Source organism: Pangasianodon hypophthalmus, chromosome 16 (assembly GCF_027358585.1).
Source record: "Pangasianodon hypophthalmus isolate fPanHyp1 chromosome 16, fPanHyp1.pri, whole genome shotgun sequence".
Lineage (NCBI taxonomy): Eukaryota > Metazoa > Chordata > Actinopteri > Siluriformes > Pangasiidae > Pangasianodon > Pangasianodon hypophthalmus.
In genome coordinates, this window is record NC_069725.1 from 10,966,120 (window position 1) to 10,985,693 (window position 19,574).

Genomic DNA, 19,574 nt, shown 5'->3' on the forward strand with positions numbered 1-19,574 from the left:
AAATTTAGAAGCTAAGCCATTGACTGCATTGCTGTGGTAAGTGTGGAGAGCTTGTGCTAGATCAGTATTTAGCTCTGTAGCAGGTTAGTAGAACCTACTGCAATGCACCTCGCTGACAGGCAGGGGATTGTGGGAACGGCATGCTCCAATTAGCCTGTGTGCTGATCCCCCTGCTGGAGGTTGTTAGTACTGTGCATTAAACTTTCTCCTACACCTCCTATAATGATCATTGGAACTCCAAGGCAGAAAATTGCATTTATTTATGAACATTACCGTTACTATTTGTTTATATGTTTATTTAGGACTCTCCTCTGAAAGCGGTGCAGATGCTATGGGTGAACCTGATTATGGACACATTTGCGTCGCTTGCTCTGGCCACTGAGCCGCCCACTGAAGCCTTGCTATTGAGAAAACCCTATGGCCGTAACAACCCCCTCATCTCCCTCACCATGATGAAGAACATCCTGGGGCATGGTGTCTATCAGCTTGTTATCATCTTCACTCTGCTGTTTGTTGGTAAGATATAAGTTTTGAGATGAGTATGGAATAATCAACTACTAAGTCCCATTGATCAACACAGTATAATTTTATTTTAAAATACCTTTATTTTGCTATTATCTCAGTTATTAGGAATCGAAACAATATTTATGAAAATGTACAAGCTGAATCCTAGGTGTTAGTGTGAATATAAGATTGAATTACAGAAGATTAAACAACCACAGGTCACCAGATACTGGTTTCTGATTTTAGTTCCAACTTTGACCCCAATCTCCTGTGCCTCTCATTCTGTGCAGGAGAAAAGATCTTTAACATTGACAGCGGGCGCAATGCTCCACTGCACTCGCCTCCCTCAGAGCACTACACAATCATCTTCAACACCTTCGTCCTCATGCAGCTCTTCAATGAGATCAATGCTCGCAAGATCCATGGAGAGAGGAATGTGTTTGATGGCATCTTTGGCAACCCTATCTTCTGCAGCATCGTGCTGGGCACCTTCGGCGTGCAGGTCCCACACTTAGTACCCTTAAACAATAAGAATGAAAGTGTAGTGTTACTGGCTCTGATTGTGCCTTGGCTGTGATATACATAGGGGGAAGTTAGTACAAGGCTTTCATTCTTAGTGATGTATGACCTGTGATTTGTTGTTCACTGTGCAGATCGTTATAGTGCAGTTTGGGGGAAAGCCCTTTAGCTGTGCCCCTCTCAACATGGAGCAGTGGCTGTGGTGCCTCTTTGTCGGAGTTGGAGAGCTCCTGTGGGGTCAGGTGAGGAGAGGGAGCATAGAAAAAAGTTCATGAATTGAATCAAGTATGAAGCACTTTATTATGCATCATGCCTTCAAAAAACAGGTTCTATAAACAGACCGAGCCAATAGATAAATTCTAGTTCAAAATATAAAAATAGATAAAGTTTCACTTTCTATATGTAAAAAAAAGAGTTCTTATTGAAAAAATTGTTCTTTACTGAAAGCAGTAGCCAAGACAAGGCATAACTCATAGAGGATTATAGTTTAAGTGTAAGTACAAGATCTAGTCTATAGATAAATTTGAAAATGATGTTTTTAATATTTCAGCCATGCTAGTTTTTTCAGGCCATTTGTAGAAAATATTTCCTGTTCACAATGAAACACAGAAATGGCATGCTGGGCATGCACACTCAATATCTGACCCATAACCTTTACGTCATTTACCAAGACTCATGATCTTTATGTCATTATGCAGATTGTTTTGATGCTGCAGTTGCTTGTTGTACAGCTGATAATGCTGTCGACCAGTTTGACATCCACTGGTCCCCTCCAAAATTATTGGAACAACAAGGCCAATTCTTTTGAGATCAAAAGATGAATATGAGACAATAGATCAGAATAACCAGACAACAACCAGAACAACCAGATGTCAAACTAACAACCAGACGTCAAACAAGTTGGCCAAGGAAAACAACAGCAGTTGATGACAGAAACATCGTGAGAGCAAAGAAAAACCCAACAACAACAGTCAGTGACATCACCTTCCACAGGGCAGGGGTGAAGGTATCACAAGGTATCACATCCAGTCTAATTGGGAGGAACTTGCAGCAAGACAGTGACCCAAAACAAACTGCCAACACAAGAAAGGACTTCATCAGGGGAAAAAAGTGGAACTTTTTAGACTGGCCAAGTCAGTCACCAGACACTATCCAACTGAGCATGCATTTCATCTCGTGAAGAGGAGACTGAAGGGAGAAACCCCCCAAAACAAACAACAACTGAAAGATGCAGTACAAGCCTGGAAAAGCATTACAAAAGAAGAACGGAACTGTTTGCTGATGTCAGTGGGTCTCCAGCTTGATGCAGTTATTGCAAGCAAGGGATATGCTACAAAATATTATGTAAAGTGTTATTTGCTTTAAGCCTATCTGTTCCTATACTTTTGCTCACCTAAAAATTGAGTGGTCATGTTCTAAGTTGTTTAACACATCTAGATGTAAATATCAGGAAATGAAAACTGACGTTCTGATCTATCATCTCATGCTCATCTTTTGATCCCAAACCCAAATGTCTTCAAAAGAATTGGCCTTGCCATTTCAATACTTTCAGAGGGGACTGTGTGTATATATATATATATATATATATATATATATATATATATATATATATATGGTCAATTTTTTTACACTGGGTGGTGATTGTATATACTATACGTGGACAACAGTTTCAAAATATGAAGCAAATAATGTATCTTTACATATATTTCGACTTCATACAAGGATTTCCCAAATAAAATTGCTTTGCCTACATTTTTAATTAATATTCCTGAACTCTGACTAGGAAAGAATATTAAGTAGCAACTAATTAATAACAAGTAACAGTTATTATAGTATTAACATTTGATGAATGATAACTTAAAACCATTTGGCTTAGTAGTACATATATATTTAAACATACAGTCATCTTTATCCACCCATTTTTGTCAGCATCTCTCTCTGTGCTCCAGGTCATTGCCACAGTGCCCACCAGTCACCTGAAGTGTCTGAAAGAAGCAGGTACAGGGCCAGGCACAGATGAGATGACTGAGGATGAGTTGGCTGAGGATGAGGAGGAGATTGACCATGCTGAAAGAGAGCTGCGCAGAGGCCAGATCCTCTGGTTCAGAGGCCTCAACCGCATCCAGACTCAGGTGCTGTGTGTGCGCCCTTAGCCCCTCTGCCCTGACCCCTCTCACTGGTAGAAGTAGTGTTAGTAGTCCTAGTTGCTTTGGTATTCACAGAAAGTAGAATATCATCATTGTCAAAGAATATTGTTTTATTTTATTTTGCTCTGTCTACCTCTCTCCTTTCTCTCTAGATGCTTTCTAAGAGTCAGCAAAACATCAGCTCATCCTTACCTCTGTCTGTCTTTGTTCTGTTCTCTTTGGGGCCCTTTACTAAAAGTATAGAGTTCTCTGACAGTGATCTATAAAATTTCTTCTCATATCTGTCACTTTATTTTGTAACTGAAGTCCTTTAGAGGCCTTTATTGCTGAGTTTTACCTTTGCCTCTGTGCTACAGGGTCCATCCAGTCGGAGTCTGTGGAGCGTCCTTGTACTGCTCTTCTTTATTTTAACAATAAGGGCTTTTTATCTCCATATTATTGGATTTTAAGTGTTTAACATTTTAACACCTATCATGGAACTTTTATGGAATAAGTATGGAGGGACAATAAACAATACTAACATTGTAGGAAGGTTTTTTATTATTATATTAATTATCCTTGTAAACATGATGCATGATGATGTGTAAGAGGTTCTTTTTCCTAAGTTCCTCACACTTGGCTCTGCCTCAGCGTCCACTGTAAGGGTTCCCACACTTACGTCATCTGATTTCAAAACTATGTCTTTTTTTCCTCTCTCTCTATTAATTTACCTCACTGCTTTCACTTTATTTTATTATAATAGTCACTCTCTTCTTTTACCAAACAAAATAGTGTTTCTTATACAGGGTTTTTTAATATACAGCAGTAAATCCACTTTTGTGTAAGGCAGGTCACCTATATGACCAATGCTAACTGACTGATGCTTAATTAATGCTTGATTGTCATCTGGGATATCCAGGTTCTCTTTGGTGTCATAGCTGTGTATGTATATGCAGAGGTGTGTGTGTGTGTGTGTGTGTGTGTGTGTGTGTGTTATATTGAATGTGCTCTCACTGTTGGAGCAGTGCTTTTCCCTTCTCTCTGTCTCGTAAACCAGTAATAGAACAGGTAGGAAAGAGACAGCTGAGCACAGCAGAAGAGCTTTGAAGAGCTCTGTCTGTTCCCCTGAAGACACTATGAGGAGATGTGTGATGATGTGTGTGGGCTCTTAGCTTAAACTTTGCAGAGTAAGGTTGTTAAATTGGCATCCATGTAGGCAGTGTGTGGTTTACCGGACCTGGATAATAGGCTGAGTGAAGCATAGAAAGTGAGCTGGTGTGACTGCTGATAGGGGAATCCAAAAAGGATGCATAGACTGCAGCACTGAGAGTGTTGACAGGATGTAGAGCCCTGTAAAAATGTGTGTAGACTTCTTAAGTATTCGTAGACTGCAGCTCACAAAGGATCTGCAGACTTAGGGAGGATGAACAGTGGGGTCCAATAGTATGAGAACATTAACTCCTTAAAGTCCCTTATTGTTCAATTATTCATCATAAAGCATATTATGCCATACTTACTATGAATTATTCAGTAACTACAGTGGAACTAGTGGTTCCAAGAGGGAGCACTGTAAGTTTGGACCTGGTGATGTGCTTTTATTTACACTGATTATCAAAAATGAAAAAAGAAATTTTCTTAGCTGATACTTTCTAGAATATGACAGTATTTTATATTATATGACACTTTAATATTGATATTGTGATAAACTGCAGCACAATGCAGTTTTCTGAAATATTGGTTTCTGAAATGTATACAAATATTTTTTGTAGTCCTGATTTTTTAGTTTTTTTAAAACTGCTGCACTGCTGTTGATTGGCACTCTGTTAGCAAACCTAAAAATTATGATAATTGTCACAATTTGTCTTTATGCATGGTGAAATGATATTCTTACCCCACCACAGTTCTAGAAGACATTTACAAATTAAAATTAACCAGTTTATTTGTTTAAGAAGGCTGAACTATAAGTAAATATCCTAAAGGCACACAATCTGCTTTATTTTTTTTTTCGACTTGCTGTGCTGCTATATAGTTTATTCAAATGCAAATATGCAGTGCCTAGTATAAGTATTCACCCCTTTGAACTTTTCCACATTTTGTAGTGATACAACATGTAACTGAAATGCACTTATTTGGGATTATATGTCATGAATCTACACAGAGTAGTCCATAATATTGAAGTGGAGGGAAAAATCAATATAATTTTAAAAAATTAATTTAAAATAAAAACTGTAAAAGTTGTGATTGTGTACGTGGTCACCCCTTTGCTGTGAAACCTATAAATTAGTTGTGGTTCAACCATGTGGCTATCAGAAGTCACATACTGTAATTAGCTGAATGGAGTCAATCTGTTTGTACTTAAAGTATCATGTGATCTCAGTATAAATACACCTGTTCCTGGAAGGCCCCAGAGTTTGTCAGGAAGCTTAGCTAAACAAACAGCATCCTCAGCACAAAATGTTACTTTTGGCAGAAACCAAACAATGTTCAGTTCCCTAAGAACACTTCCCCACATTGTAGCATGGTGGTTATAGCATCATACTGTAGGAATGCTTTTCATTAGCAGGGAAAAGATAATTTACCAGTCCTAAATACAGATAATTTACCAGTCCTAAATATATTGATATATAAAATATATATATATATATATATATATATATATATATATATATATATATATATATATATATATATGTTAGACATATTATGTAGTAAATCAAATGGTAAAAATCCCAGTTAAGTCAATTCCAGGTTGTAACACACTACAACAAGTTTCAAGATGAACTTTCAAGTTCAAGGGGGTGAATACTTACTGAGGGTGCAATACATGTTTCCTACAAACACACTCGTTAACCAACAGCTAGTATTGACTCAGTATGATCCTCTTTGCTGATCTTTGTATGATCTTGTTACGCATTAGCATTTCCCTGGCCTTAACATAACTTTAATAAGGCCAATTCTTTTGTTTTTGCTATACATTAGACATTTAGGTTTGAGATCAAAAGATCAATATGAGACGATAGATCAGAATTTCAGATTCACTTTCTTGACATTTACATCTAGATGTGTTAAACAACATAGAACATGGCACTTTATGTTTGAACCCACCCATTTTTCAAGTGATCAAAAATACTGGTATATATGACTGACAAGTGTTTCTTTTGCCCAAGGTGTACCCTGTTAGATTGATTTTTTTAAACAATTAATAGCTCTGATTGTCTCCTCTTGGTTTGATGAATGTCTGCTCTGGGTTTCACCTGTGAAGACTGCATTTGTTGTTAAAAAAATAAGCCAACATGAAGATCAGATAGCTGTCTATGGGAGAAAAGCAAGCCATTTTAAAGCTGAGAAAAGATGGAAAATCAGAGCAAAAATCAAGCATTGGGCATAGCCAATACAACAAATTGGAATGTCCTGAAAAAGAAAGAAACCACTGGTATACTAACAACCAGACATTGAACATGTCTGCCAAGGACAACAACAGCAGTTGATGACAGAAACATTGTGAGAGCTGTGAAGAAAAACCCAAAAACAGTCAATGACATCACCAACAACCTCCACAGGGCAGGGGTGACAGTATCACAATCCACCATTCAAAGAAGACTTCAAGAGCAGAAATATAAAGGCCATACCACAAGATGCAAACCACTCGGCAGTAAGAATCAGAAGGTTAGATTGGAATTTGCAAAGAAATACAGAGATGAGCCACAAAAGTTTCAGAACCAAGATTAACCTCTGCTAAAGTGATGTAAAAAGAAAGGATCTGCTCATGATCCAAAACATACAAGCTTGTCGTGTGGTCATCGTGTGGAGGTGCGAGCATGGTGGAGGTAGTGTCATGGCTTGGACTTGCATGGCTGCTTCTGGAATGGACTCATGAATCTTTATTGATGATGTAACTTATGATGGTAGCAGCAGAATTAATTCAGAAGTCTACAGAAACATTCTGTCTGCCAATTTACAGAGAAATGCATCCAATCTAATTGGGAGGAACTTCATCATGCAGCAAGACGATGACCCAAAACACACTGCCAACACAACAAAGGACTTCATCAGGGGGAAAAATGGAAGGTTTTAGACTGGCCAAATCAATCACCAGACCTTTTTGACCTTTTTGAACCCAATTGAGCATGCACTTCATCTCCTGAAGAGGAGACTGAAGGGAGAAGCTGCAGTACAAGCCTGGAAAAGCATCACAAAAGAAGAATGCAACAGTTTGGTGATGTCAGTGGACTGCCAGCTTGATGCTGTTATTGCAAGTAGGGAATATGCAGACAAATATTAAGTGTTATTTACTTTAATTTACTTACCTAAAAACTGGGTGGTCTGCCACTAAAGGTGCCATGTTCTAAGTTGTTTAACACATCTAGATGTAAATATAAGGAAATGAAAGCTGAAATTCTGATCTATCATCTCATATTCATCTTTTGATCTCAAACTCAAATGTCTTCATTGTATAGCAAAAACAAAAGAATTGGCCAGGGCATTCCAGTACTTTCAGAGTGGACTGTATATATGAAAATAATATAAGTTATGAAATTAAAACTGAATTTTTGATCCTACTCTATAGATTGGAGCTTCTCAAATATTTTGAAGCCAGGGAACAAAACTTCTCTGGACCCCTTTAGTACCAATGTATTTTACTAATCAAGCCCACTATTCAAATAACAAGCACATTATGAAATGACACTGTATATGATAATTATGCAATTATTGGAGCCGTTAGAATTTCCTAAATGTTTTACACACAGAACTAAAAGTAGGTGCACAATGTTAAAATCAATAGCACCTTATTTAAATTGCCTGTGGACTACAGGTCTGAGAGGATGTGTGGAACGTTGTGTCCTTCTTAACATAATTACTCATAGTTGTAAAGTTGTTGTGTATTACTGACCATACGTCTGAGAGAGAAAGGGACTTTCAGAACCATGAACACACATATTCACTCTTACAGACACACCCAGTCTTTAGGGATTGCTAACACTTACACTGTTACTCATTTATTGCTGTACTTACTAAAACGCACATATACATGAATATGATGGATGAAGACTGCAGAATGTAACATAGGGGTAGCAACCACAGAAGTGCTAACAAAGCCCCTTACAAGATTTGCATCGATCCTCTCCTCACCCGACATAGAGTTGGCAAAACACGGCACACATTACAGCAGCAAGACTCATATCATCAGTCAGCTGAATTTGATCAAGGCTTTAATTCAAGGGTGGCTGAAGCAAAGAGTGTACACCCCAGCCGTCATCACTGCGCTTCTGAAAGAGATAATCAGATTAATGGAGCACTGATTCCCCTGCAGGTGTAGAAGTGGTTTTACCACAATTCCTGCCTTTGTTTATTTGAAGGGTGAATTGATAATTGTTGTAGTCTAAAACTCATTCATTTGGGGAATTTGTTATGTAAGGCTAGAGACTATGTCTTAAAGTGTGTACTTTAAGCATCTACATGCACTGGTCCTTAATAGACAGACATCCAGTTACCACTTTCTACTATTGTATTGTTTTAGCGTGACACTAGATGTTCACACACAGCCTCTGCAGTTTTATACATAATAGGTGTGTAATGCATTGACACTGTATCTGTTAAATGCTCCACATATCCATATCTGTATTCTGATTTAAATCCGAGGTGGACATGGCCAAAACTGGAAGGTTTGCTTGTTTATTATTATTTTTTTCCCAATTAAATATGAACCCTAATCTTAACACGAAAACACTGGAGAAACTGTCAGCACTGTCAGTATAGTCTATGAATTCTGGCTCTGACAATTTCTCAACCTCTGCTACACTGGAGTTCATCATTTCTCTCAATCCCGCTTACGCAGTTATTATTTTTGTTTGTACTTGTCCACAGTATTGTCTTATGAATTTACTTGGTTCTGTTTTGCAAAATACAAACAAACTAAAAGCCTAATTTAAATCAAAGTGACACTGACCAGGCAGTTATTAAGAATGAATAAACGAACACTGTAAATTCATTTTGCAGCGACTCATGTTAATGTGAACGTGGTCTTTGTCATGCAAGCTTCATATGTGACTGCTTGCTCGGCTCCTCATGAAAGTAAAAACCACCTTCTTGTGCTACTTTTTTGTTATATCATGTGTGATTCCAGACCTGATGCACACCTGCAGTCTTAACCAGATGCCCAAAAAACCAAATAGTGCTCCTATTCGCAGAATTGATTGACACAGTCGCAGCATATGTTCAGATGGACTTGAAAGTGTGTTCTTATACTGATGCTTACACTGAAGAATGTTTGTGCCTGTAATTTTAAGCTGCTTAGGTGTAAATGTCCAAATGGCTAAGAGCGGTACAATTTTGTATGCCATAACAATTTTCACTTGGTACAGTGTTACCACAAATATATTCTCCTCCTGGATTTCTCCTCTTGCTCTGTCCTTTTCTCTCTGAAGTATATGTGTGTGTTATGGTTCTCTCTCTCTCCTGCAGATGGAGGTAGTGAGTACATTCAAGAGGAGTGGTTCATTTCAGGGTGCAGTGAGACGGCGCTCCTCTGTGCTCAGCCAGCTCCATGACGTAACCAATATTTCTACCCCCACTCATGTAGTTCTCTCCACTGCCAATGCAAGCGCCGCCCCTGGGAGTGAGTCCCCCGCTTTCCCTGTGACAGACATAACACACAATTTATACATAGAAACACTGACACATTATACACAGAGACAGACACACACATCTCACACCTCTAACTGTTGACAGAGTTACACTGGCAAACACACAATAAATGTTTCAGAAACACTCTGCAGCACGCCTGCTTGCCCACATACACACATTGCACTTGTGCAGTGTATATCATGTACTGTATATCTACTGTTTTTTTATTGGAAAGTGGTTATTGTGGTTTCTGTGAGTGGCTCTTTGCAAGCTGGGCTGTGTAATTGTGTGGAGTGCTGTTTGCGTGTCCCTCCCACCCCTCCGTCTTGCTGTATTGGTCCTCTCCTCTTGCTGTTTGGTTTTCCTTGTTTGTTAGGCTTGGTTTTGTTTTCTGTATCCTCTGGATGGGCCAAGTAAGCCATTCTCTCTCTCTCACTCTGTCTCTCTCTGTCTCTTTGCTTTCATTCAATCAGAGCACTTAACAGCATCAATGCACTCTGTTATGTGCCTCGTTGGCTCCTCTGATGTGGAGATGTTTGCAGTTTAGAGTTTCCCTCTTAGGGTTGGGTTACATGCAGATTCCAGCATCCACTTCAGAGCTATATGTAATCATTCATAATGGAACAGTAGCTCAAATAGCCATCCCAGTCTATACTTCCCCAAAGTTTTACAAAGTTTTGTGTACATTAGAGCACATATTTCTGCCTCTAGAATGATGGTGCATAGAAATGGAACACCATAAAATTTGGTAAGGAATTCTGCTGTCGTCTGATCATGTAGCACAACCACTGTTCCTGCTCTCAGAGGAGAAAATTATATATTAACGATTTGAGGAAGTGCAGAGAGAACATGGCAGCCCCTTCTTCTTTTTTTTCGGGAGGCTTCTGTTGTCAAGCGTGGTTTTCTGTGGCACAAAGCTAAAACCCAAAAGCTTTTCCGGTAATTAAACATACAAAAGTGTGGGGAGTTGCTCCGGCCCTGTGCAAGGGGTAAACCTTCGAGTATAAGCCCTATAAGGTTCTGATCTCTATCTCTCTTTCTCTTTTTTCTCATGGTTATTTTAAATAATGCAGGTTGTGGTTCATCAGTTTGAAATTTTGTGAAAGCGTCTCCTAACATCTCTGTACTTCTTACTTCCACAGATCCATCCGTCAGCTCTTAATCTATTTCTCTCTCTCTTTCTCTCTCTCTCTCTCTCTCTCTCTCTCGCTTGCTCTATACCATTGGTTCATTGCTCCTTTATGATTGTTCTTTTTCCTGTCTTCTATCTTTTTCTATAGGCTGTTCTACTCCAAGTCCTCTTTCAGGAATATTAAGATGATCATTTTTATATAAATATGAAATACATTCTAAATATTTGTATAGACTTATACAACATCTATAGTTATAACAGGAAATAGTTAAATACCACTTGATTAGTGATTGTTATGCCTGAGATTTATTTTCATGAGTTACATTATAGTGTTAAAAATGAATTCGGAAAGCTTCTCAAACAATGAGGTGCTTTTAGCTTTTCCATTTTTATTTTAGCTTTCTCCCATCATCTCTCCTTTGTTTGCATGTCTTGACTTTGGTAGCAGGTTAGAAATTTCCTCGCCTCATACCCCACAGCTGTCTGTTCTGTGTGTTACCACATGCTATATCACTTCATGCTGTGTATGTGTCCCATCCCATTTCATCTTGATTTGCGTGTGTGTGCGCGAGTGCGTGAGTGTCCTCTCATGTCCACGATTCAGTGTAAGACTCCCATTCTCATGCTCTAAGTGCCTGGCTCTTAAGTCACCTCAGTCACTCACCTGTTCTTTTTCTTCTGGCTACATGAAGATTTGCAAGTAGATGTCACTATATGCTAACAAATTTTTTTCAGGCCCCATCCTCAATTAGAAAAGCACTAGGTCATTTATAAATGTGAGAAATTTCTTGCTGTGCTAATGTCAATGTATAGTTAATAGCATGAAATAGGGAAGTTATTTTATAAAGATGTTCATATATAGATTGTATAGATCTCTAAATCATGTTTGTTTTCATACGGGGTTTTGTACTACATGCTTACACTGTGACCCAGAGGACACTGCCACTGATGGATATTCATGTTTACTTCTTGCCTGTTAGCGCTCTCATTTGTTCAAACATTTACCGTGTATGGTAACAGTCCACTGCTAAATGCACATACACTCTGTCAATCACTGTATATGTGCTGAGGAGGGTTTTCATTGGGAAATGTTTATAACTGAACATGAGTTATAAAAGCTTTTCCTGTTGCTTGAAGCTTTGGTTACTTGCAGTAAATCTGGCCTTTTCATCTTTGTCTTAATGCGTTAATAAGAGTGAGAATTATTTAAGAATTTCTTTTTCAATTAACATCTTCATGGTCAAAATCATGTGGATTTCCATTGGAACCATAACTAATTTGTTACGTTCATTGGTTCACTGATGAAGTAAAGGTCGACTAACCCTTCATTAGGGCAACTTATAGACCTTGAAGTCATGCTGATGATCTCAACTCTCAGAATGCAAGTTCAGGAGTTTACCTGGACTTGACATGAATTTATAAGATCATCAGGATGTGAGGTCATTGATTTAACAGGTCATCCTCATTAACCCTCAGTTTCCATCACAGCTTCTTTAAGCATTTCTTCTCCTCTGCTTCTACTCACTCTGTTTTCGCTTCAGTGACCCTTATTTAGCTGCAAATGATTTGCAGAACATCATTGGGAGAAAAAAAAGATTTATTGAATGGAGCATATTTTGATTTGTTTTATTTTTTTTAATGATCGAGTTTTTCCATCAAGCATTTTTTCTTTGAAGGACAGCGTGGGGAGACAGTGGACTCTAATCTGGCATGCTAACATCCAGAGCAAAGACAGAATATCATTTAACACCCAATTTTTTGCTTTCCTCCATTCCTCTACTGTGGGCATTATACTCGAACGTTTACCTGTATCCATGCAAAAATAAAGAACACAAAACAAAGAGCAAAAAGAAAACAACAAAACGAGAACAATATTCAAATTGTTCAAGATTTGCAGGAGGTCTTTTTTTCTTGCTAACAAACAGGCTCTTTGGAAAAACAGATAAGCACTTAACCAAATGCTTGACCTTTTCTTCCTGTTTGGTTGTTTGGTTGTTGTTTTCTGTTGTTTGAATCTTTGTTTCTTTCTGGTTCATTTAGCCTCTTTTCCTTTGCTGGGTGAGTTTCTGACTGGGGATGAGGGGTGGGAGAGGTGGGCTGCACCAGCCGCTGGCCACAGCAAAGGAATGTGCTCTTAAATCTTCTCATCTTTAAACGTTATATACATCAGCAATGCGTGTGTATATGTCCTACTGCTTCGTTTTATTTGTCCTTACAGCATGAGACTGGCTGCATATCATCATGCACTCTCTTTCCTTTGGTTTTCTTTATGCACTTTTCTTTTGCTTCTGTAACAGAATGACACAGCTGCACTGGACTAAGCACGTCACTGTGTGTGTTGGTTTCATTTTGGCTCCTGTAGCTCCACTCTTCTCCTGATTATTCAGCTTGCAGTGAAATGTATCAACTCCTCTTTTCACACTTCTGCACTTGTCTGCACTGATGCATGTCAAAAGATTCTCTGCTCTCTCTTTCTCTTCCTCTCTCGCAGTCACTCTCCTTGAATGAACCGCTCCACACCACCATGCAGAATGATCCACTACTATTTAGCATGCTTCACATTGGCTCAAAGTCCTGAACGAAAACAATTATGTTGATTACATTGACAGCCATATTGTACTGTACAAAGTCAGCAATCTGTTGGTGCTGATTCAAAGGCTTAGCCACTAACCAAGGATTCGGATGCTTAGCTGCTAAGCTAATGTTTATTAGGCAGCATGACAGTGCTCCTGTCACAGCAGTTAGTTTCAAGCACATGGATTGGCAAGAAATTACACTAGGACACTAGGGTCTAACAGGGTGAAAATTTTTAGAATTGAATTTTTAGAATTATTGAAATCAGTGAGATCACAGTGTAGCCAATCACATACTGATGTCTACTAATTAGACTGTAAGACACCATATTACTTATACAATTCATAAAGCCCATTGCATTCCATTAGCATTACATCCCTAAAAGTATTTTCATAGCATTTACCAAGAACAAACTGCTAATAATATTAAGTTCAGGATCACATAATCCAATAAACTTTTTCATAACAGTCTACAGACACACTACATCTGCATAACTCTTCTCTTCCATAACACTTCACATTAACATTGTTTCATTGGTTGATGGCTTCATTAGGCTATGCATGCTACAACATGATACCACAGTGATTAAAGAGCCGTTGCTTTATTTGCTTATGTTAGATGTAACCACACCCCTGGTTATTGATAGACCAAATGAGGCATCAGTCATACTTCCTTTTGACTGTGGGTGCAGTGCGGGTGCATCCTCCCTCCATCCCACCAGCTGGAACCCCAGTCACTCGTCTGTGTTCCTTCTCACCTCTAATGCTCCACTCAGAACTCCGTTGCAGATTCTAACCCACCGTCTCTTCCTTTGGCTGTGTGTCTATGTGTGTATTAAGGCATCCCTTTCTTCCCTTTCATCATTTCTTCACTCTCTGTCTCTCAGCGTCTGCCTGTGTCTATCACTCTTAGTTTCCTTCTGATTGGTTGGTATACACACATAGCAAGCATTCATTTTGTGTTGGCTGTATTCGTACTTGTGTGCTTCCATTTGTCTTTCCGTGTGAAGCCTGGTGTGTTCCATTTTGAGTTCATGAGAATGAACATCCATCGTCTTGACTGACTGACAGTGGTAAACTGACTGGATGAGTCCATTTCCTGCTACCTCGCTTATGGTTTTGTTTTTGTTTTTGTTTGACATTCTCCTTCTTTGAGAAACTCTTAAGATCTTGTTGCGCAAGATATGTCTAAGATGACAAAAGATAAACCATAACGGCCTCACTTCATACCAAAAATAATAAGATACAGATGTATGGAATGCACTTTCTTAAAGTATTTTGAAAAATAAATAAAAAAACTTAGGATATTGAAGAAATTATATGTCTACCTAAACTTTAAAATTGTTAGCCTTTAATTTCTATTGCAGCAACTTGATCTTGAGCTGTCTGTGCTTTATAAGGCATGTCCAGAAAAGGCTCTGACTACCAGGTACAAACTGAGAGATATCTTTGCTTCCACCCCTCTCTCCAACCACACCCTTTTGTCTTTTCTTACTTTTTCCACTCTACCTTTTTCTTGCCTCTTCCTCTTCTCCTTCTTGTCCTTTCCCTTCTCAATCCCTACATATTACACGCTTCTTTTCCTTTTTGTCCCTCTCTCGTTTCTTCTCCACATTCCATCCTCTCACTCAGATGCGGGTGGTGAAAGCGTTCCGTAGCTCCCTCTATGACGGCATCGAGAAGCCTGAGTCCAGGAACTCCATCCACAACTTCATGGCACATCCCGAGTTTCTCATCAACGACTTCATGCACAACATCCCGCTGATCGACGACACAGATATCGACGATGAGTCGGAGCTGTCCAAGCACAACCACCACCACCTGCACCCGGCCTTCCGCAAGCCACCTCCTCCTCCGGTCCAGCGATCCCGCCCCCCACCGCGTCCTTATCGCCAGTACAGCCTCCCAGCTACCCCCAACCGCAACAACAATGCTAATCAGAGCAGCGTGCACCACCTGACCCAACCCACAGAACACATCGCACACTGGACCACTCATTCCCGACAGATGTGCCCCCTTCTCAGCCTGGAGACTTCACTCTGACTGCCTGCACTCCAGAGGAAGGGCACTTGATGGACTTTGGATACAGAGCAGAGACAAGATAACCATTGCTTCATTTGCATATCTGTGATATGATGGGGGAACTCCTGAGGACACAGTATTGCTCAACCTTCAACCTACAACTCACAAATAAAAGATCTACCCATTCTCTCTTACCACCACAAACCACTGTTCCAGAAAAAGTCCCATGAGTCTGTCTGGTTTTACAGTTTCACACATGCACTGCCTCCTCTCACTGTACTGAGAGGAGGTCAGTGTATTGTGCATCTGTGGTAACTGAGACCAGGGCTAGGAAGGTGAGCAACACAGAAATGGTTTATTTTCATGTAAAAAAAAACACAGATATGTTAAGCTGTAATGATAGATATGATGCTGAGAGGAGAGGGGTGTCATGCCAAATAGGACTTTTAATGGTAAAATCATACCTGTGACTTGACTTTCCCGAGTGCAAAGGCATTACATGCAGAGTAAGAGGTCAAATCACACTTTTTATTGATGTTATTAACATCGTTATTATTATTATTATTATTATTATTATTATTATTATCATCATAAGTAGTTCTACAGTCTATTATCATCATTAGTGTTCAGATTGTCATCACTATATTTGAAAATACAACTTTTATTACAATATAACTAATGCTTTATGGAGTAGCTTTAACACATTTATTTATTTATTTATCTGTTTATTTATTTATTTATTTATTTATTTATTGTCTGCTCAACATTTTTTTCAGTCTCGCTTTGTCTATTTCTGTGTGTGTGTATATGTGTTGTGTCTGTCCTAAAAAAAAAAAAACTAGAAAAACAAAACAAAAATAAGTACTAACAAAACAAAGATACAATAAATTTAAAGTTATAATTAATTACATTTTAATGAGTCTACAAATAGCAAAACAAAACTAAACATTACTGCCATTCATTCTTCCATTAAATTAAATTATATTCGTGGAAAATGTAAGCAAATTTTACTGGCTGCCTATTGTTAAGGTCAATTAATACACTTTCATTGGAGGTAAGATTTGTTTGAATGCAAAGCCATTTTTGGCATTAAAAAAAAAACATTTACACATATTGCTTGAAATTTGCTACAGGGTAGAAGACTTGGGCAAATACCCACAGAATATCCATTAATAGCAGGCTTTGACGACTATCAGTCATATCAGTACAGGCCTGAGGATCACTTCTGTGATCACACTGGCTGATTTACAGCTTACACTGGATGTGGGCTTGCCCAGTATCAGCTTTCCATTGCATTTTTTAGGACTGTTAATTTAGTTTCCTTTTACTTGTTTTGCAAATTTCATCAACAAAATGCATTTAACCCTTTAAAGCATTGTGAAGTACTATGATTCGCTCATAACCAACGCTTTCTGGCCCTTTAAATTCATTCATAGTCACTTTTGCTTTTTGGTTCATTGTTTTGCTTTATTTAATGTTGTCAAGTAGTGCTAAATGTCTGTGATCAAGTCAAACATCTGACTGCAGACTGTGGTTTCAGGGTCTGAACCAGAATAGGAAACGCTCATCTTATACTGCCACGATTTTCATCATGTTCTTAATATCATAGAAATGAATGATGGACAATCTGTGAGACTGACATCACCTTTGCACATGATCAGAGCTCACTGGTTTGGTTTAAATGTTAAATATCCCTGTGGTCACCAGTGGACTCTGACAAAATGCAAATGCACTTTTCTTTGCTATAGTTTTGGTATCAGACAAAAATGGGATACCAAAAAATCCAATGCCATAACATACCACAACAAGCATGACACCATGATTCATAATAAAACACTAGATTTGAGTACATTCCATTAACGTTCCATTGATCTGAGTGCCAGGGGGTACAAAATCCAATTGTACCCCGTAAAATTCCGGGTTGGCACATCCAAGATCATATTGCTCCTAGTCAATGCATTGCAATGCAATACAATCATCTGGGAAATAGGACCGGCACTTATGCAACAGACTGCCCTGTCCACAGCTCTGTGAAATAAGCTTGATAACATGTACATAGGGCTCTCAGAAATCCTTTATCTGTATAGAATACTTTTCTAGAGTGCCCAGTTGTCAGCGACTGGCAAATGTTGAAAGTGTACAATGCAAGCATGAACGTTGATGGATCATGTTGTTGCATTGCTCAGTGGTGTCTGTGCAGAGCATGTGTTGATTATCATAGCACACCTTGCCATCATTGTTAAACTTCAAATTTGTCTGTTGATGGTCCATTTTCACTGGTCAGTTTTTCACTGTCTCTTCAGCAGTAGGTGGACATCCATTTCTCCTTATGGTCATTGATGTGCTGTTGACTGCAAATGTTCTTCTCCAGTTCCTCTGCCCTTTTTCTCCTATAGCTACAGAACAGAGCCATAGACTGGAGTAATGGCTCTTATTACGTCTTACATGTCATTGAATACACTGATTAAAATGGGTGGCCTGTCCATTTGTGATCAGGAGGACTATTAGAACATGGCTATGTGGCTACTATTAGAACACTAAGTGTAAATTCTCCACCCATTTTAATTACTTCAGAGGTAAATATTCTATCTCTTTCCATATGTGTCCAAACCATTGGAAGGGTCCATGTTACTAACAGTCCCAGTGGAGTCTCATGAATTGAGAGCGCTGGTAGGTTTTGAGGAAGCATGGACCCATTTCAATGCACTGACACAGTCAGCTCACTAATACGATGGCCAGTGAAGGCAGAAATGATCACTAAACTTGCTTAACTCATGATTATGATGTATTCTTTGCCTAATCTTATCTAATCATAAACAGAGCTTAACTGCATCAAAATAGTCTTAAAAGCTATAATTGTCTTTGAAGGATGTCAGTTCTAAATATCTAAGTTGTAGCCCCAATTTCATTCAATTCCACTGAGGGATGAATTATATTAGGTCATACGTAGGATATCCCTCCTCTCCAAGTCAACTATCTGCAGATGAAAATACAAAAACTGTTGAAGGAATATTTAAAGGAAATCAAAAACTCCATTGTCTGCCTTTTTCCATTTTGTTGTAGGAAGTTCACTCAAGGTAAGGTGAAAAAATGTGAAAAGAGTAAATAATATATTAAATATAAAAATTATAAAATATTGTAAAACTGCACCAATGCTGTACATTTTCTGCCAAAATGTGCACGTGCATCTTTTGTTTACAACTTACAACTTTGTTTTTCCTTTTATTCTTTGTCTCTTCCCCTCTTTATTTCTTTTTGCTTTTTTGTAAAATATTGAAATTAAACATCTTGTACATTATGATTATTATTATTATGATTATGATTATATAACTATTATTGTTTTTCCAGCAGTGCTCTTTTAACTGATGGAAAAAACAGACAGTTGCACATTCTCCTGAGCATACAATTACTGCGCTACAATGAACAAAAAAGACAAAAAAAAGAAGAGAAAAAAAATCCAGACTATTAAATATATTAATAATTACCTGCCTGTTACTTAAGAGAAAAAGTATCTATATATGATGAAAGAACACACCTGTATACTGTAGACTAAACTGTATGGAAATCTAAGAATTTACTGGGAAAATAAGTCAACACTTTTTGTCTGTATAAAAAAACAAAGTATTGTACAATAATAACTTTGACCAGTGTCTGTGGTTGTGTTTCATTGTGTGGCTGTGCTTATTTCTTTAATATTAGGGAACACACGTGCATGAAAATAATAATAATCACGCATTTGTGCCAAACTCAGAAGCAATAACATTCTTGGAAAATAAATCCTAATGTCAGAGTGGTTGATTATTTTACAGTATCTGGTCGCTAAAGTATAGTTTTCAGTGAATACACTGATGATAACTGGCCATTCAGTAGCAATTTTCAGGATACAAGGGGAGTGTATTGGTGGTTTGGGTTACTATCTGTGTGGAGTTTTGCATGTTCTCCGTGATCATGTAAGTTCCCTCCAGGTTCTCCAGTTTCCTCCTATTTTCAAAAACAATATTCACATAGTTGGTTTGGCTATGTTAAATTATCTTCATGGTTCCCTGTGATAGACTGGCGTTCGATCTTGGGTGA

General features: G+C 38.4%; 1 protein-coding gene across 11 annotated transcripts in view; it reads left to right on the forward strand.

The window, feature by feature from the left end:
- The window catches only part of atp2b3b (ATPase plasma membrane Ca2+ transporting 3b), a 44,512-nt gene extending 25,360 nt beyond the window's left edge, over positions 1 to 19,152 (forward strand). For 4 of the 11 annotated variants that reach the window (XM_026920493.3, XM_026920494.3, XM_026920495.3 and 1 more), the window contains 5 exons: positions 303 to 516; positions 795 to 1,006; positions 1,158 to 1,265; positions 2,973 to 3,155; positions 15,111 to 19,152. In XM_026920493.3, the coding sequence (XP_026776294.1) occupies positions 303 to 516; positions 795 to 1,006; positions 1,158 to 1,265; positions 2,973 to 3,155; positions 15,111 to 15,521 (1,128 nt within the window). In that variant the 3' untranslated portion in view covers positions 15,522 to 19,152. Of the gene's footprint in view, positions 1 to 302; positions 517 to 794; positions 1,007 to 1,157; positions 1,266 to 2,972; positions 3,156 to 9,611; positions 9,766 to 11,053; positions 12,964 to 15,110 lie in introns of those variants that run through there. The other 7 variants (XM_026920497.3, XM_026920499.3, XM_026920501.3 and 4 more) reach the window with 4 other exon arrangements.
- The last annotated feature ends 422 nt before the right edge of the window (positions 19,153 to 19,574 follow it).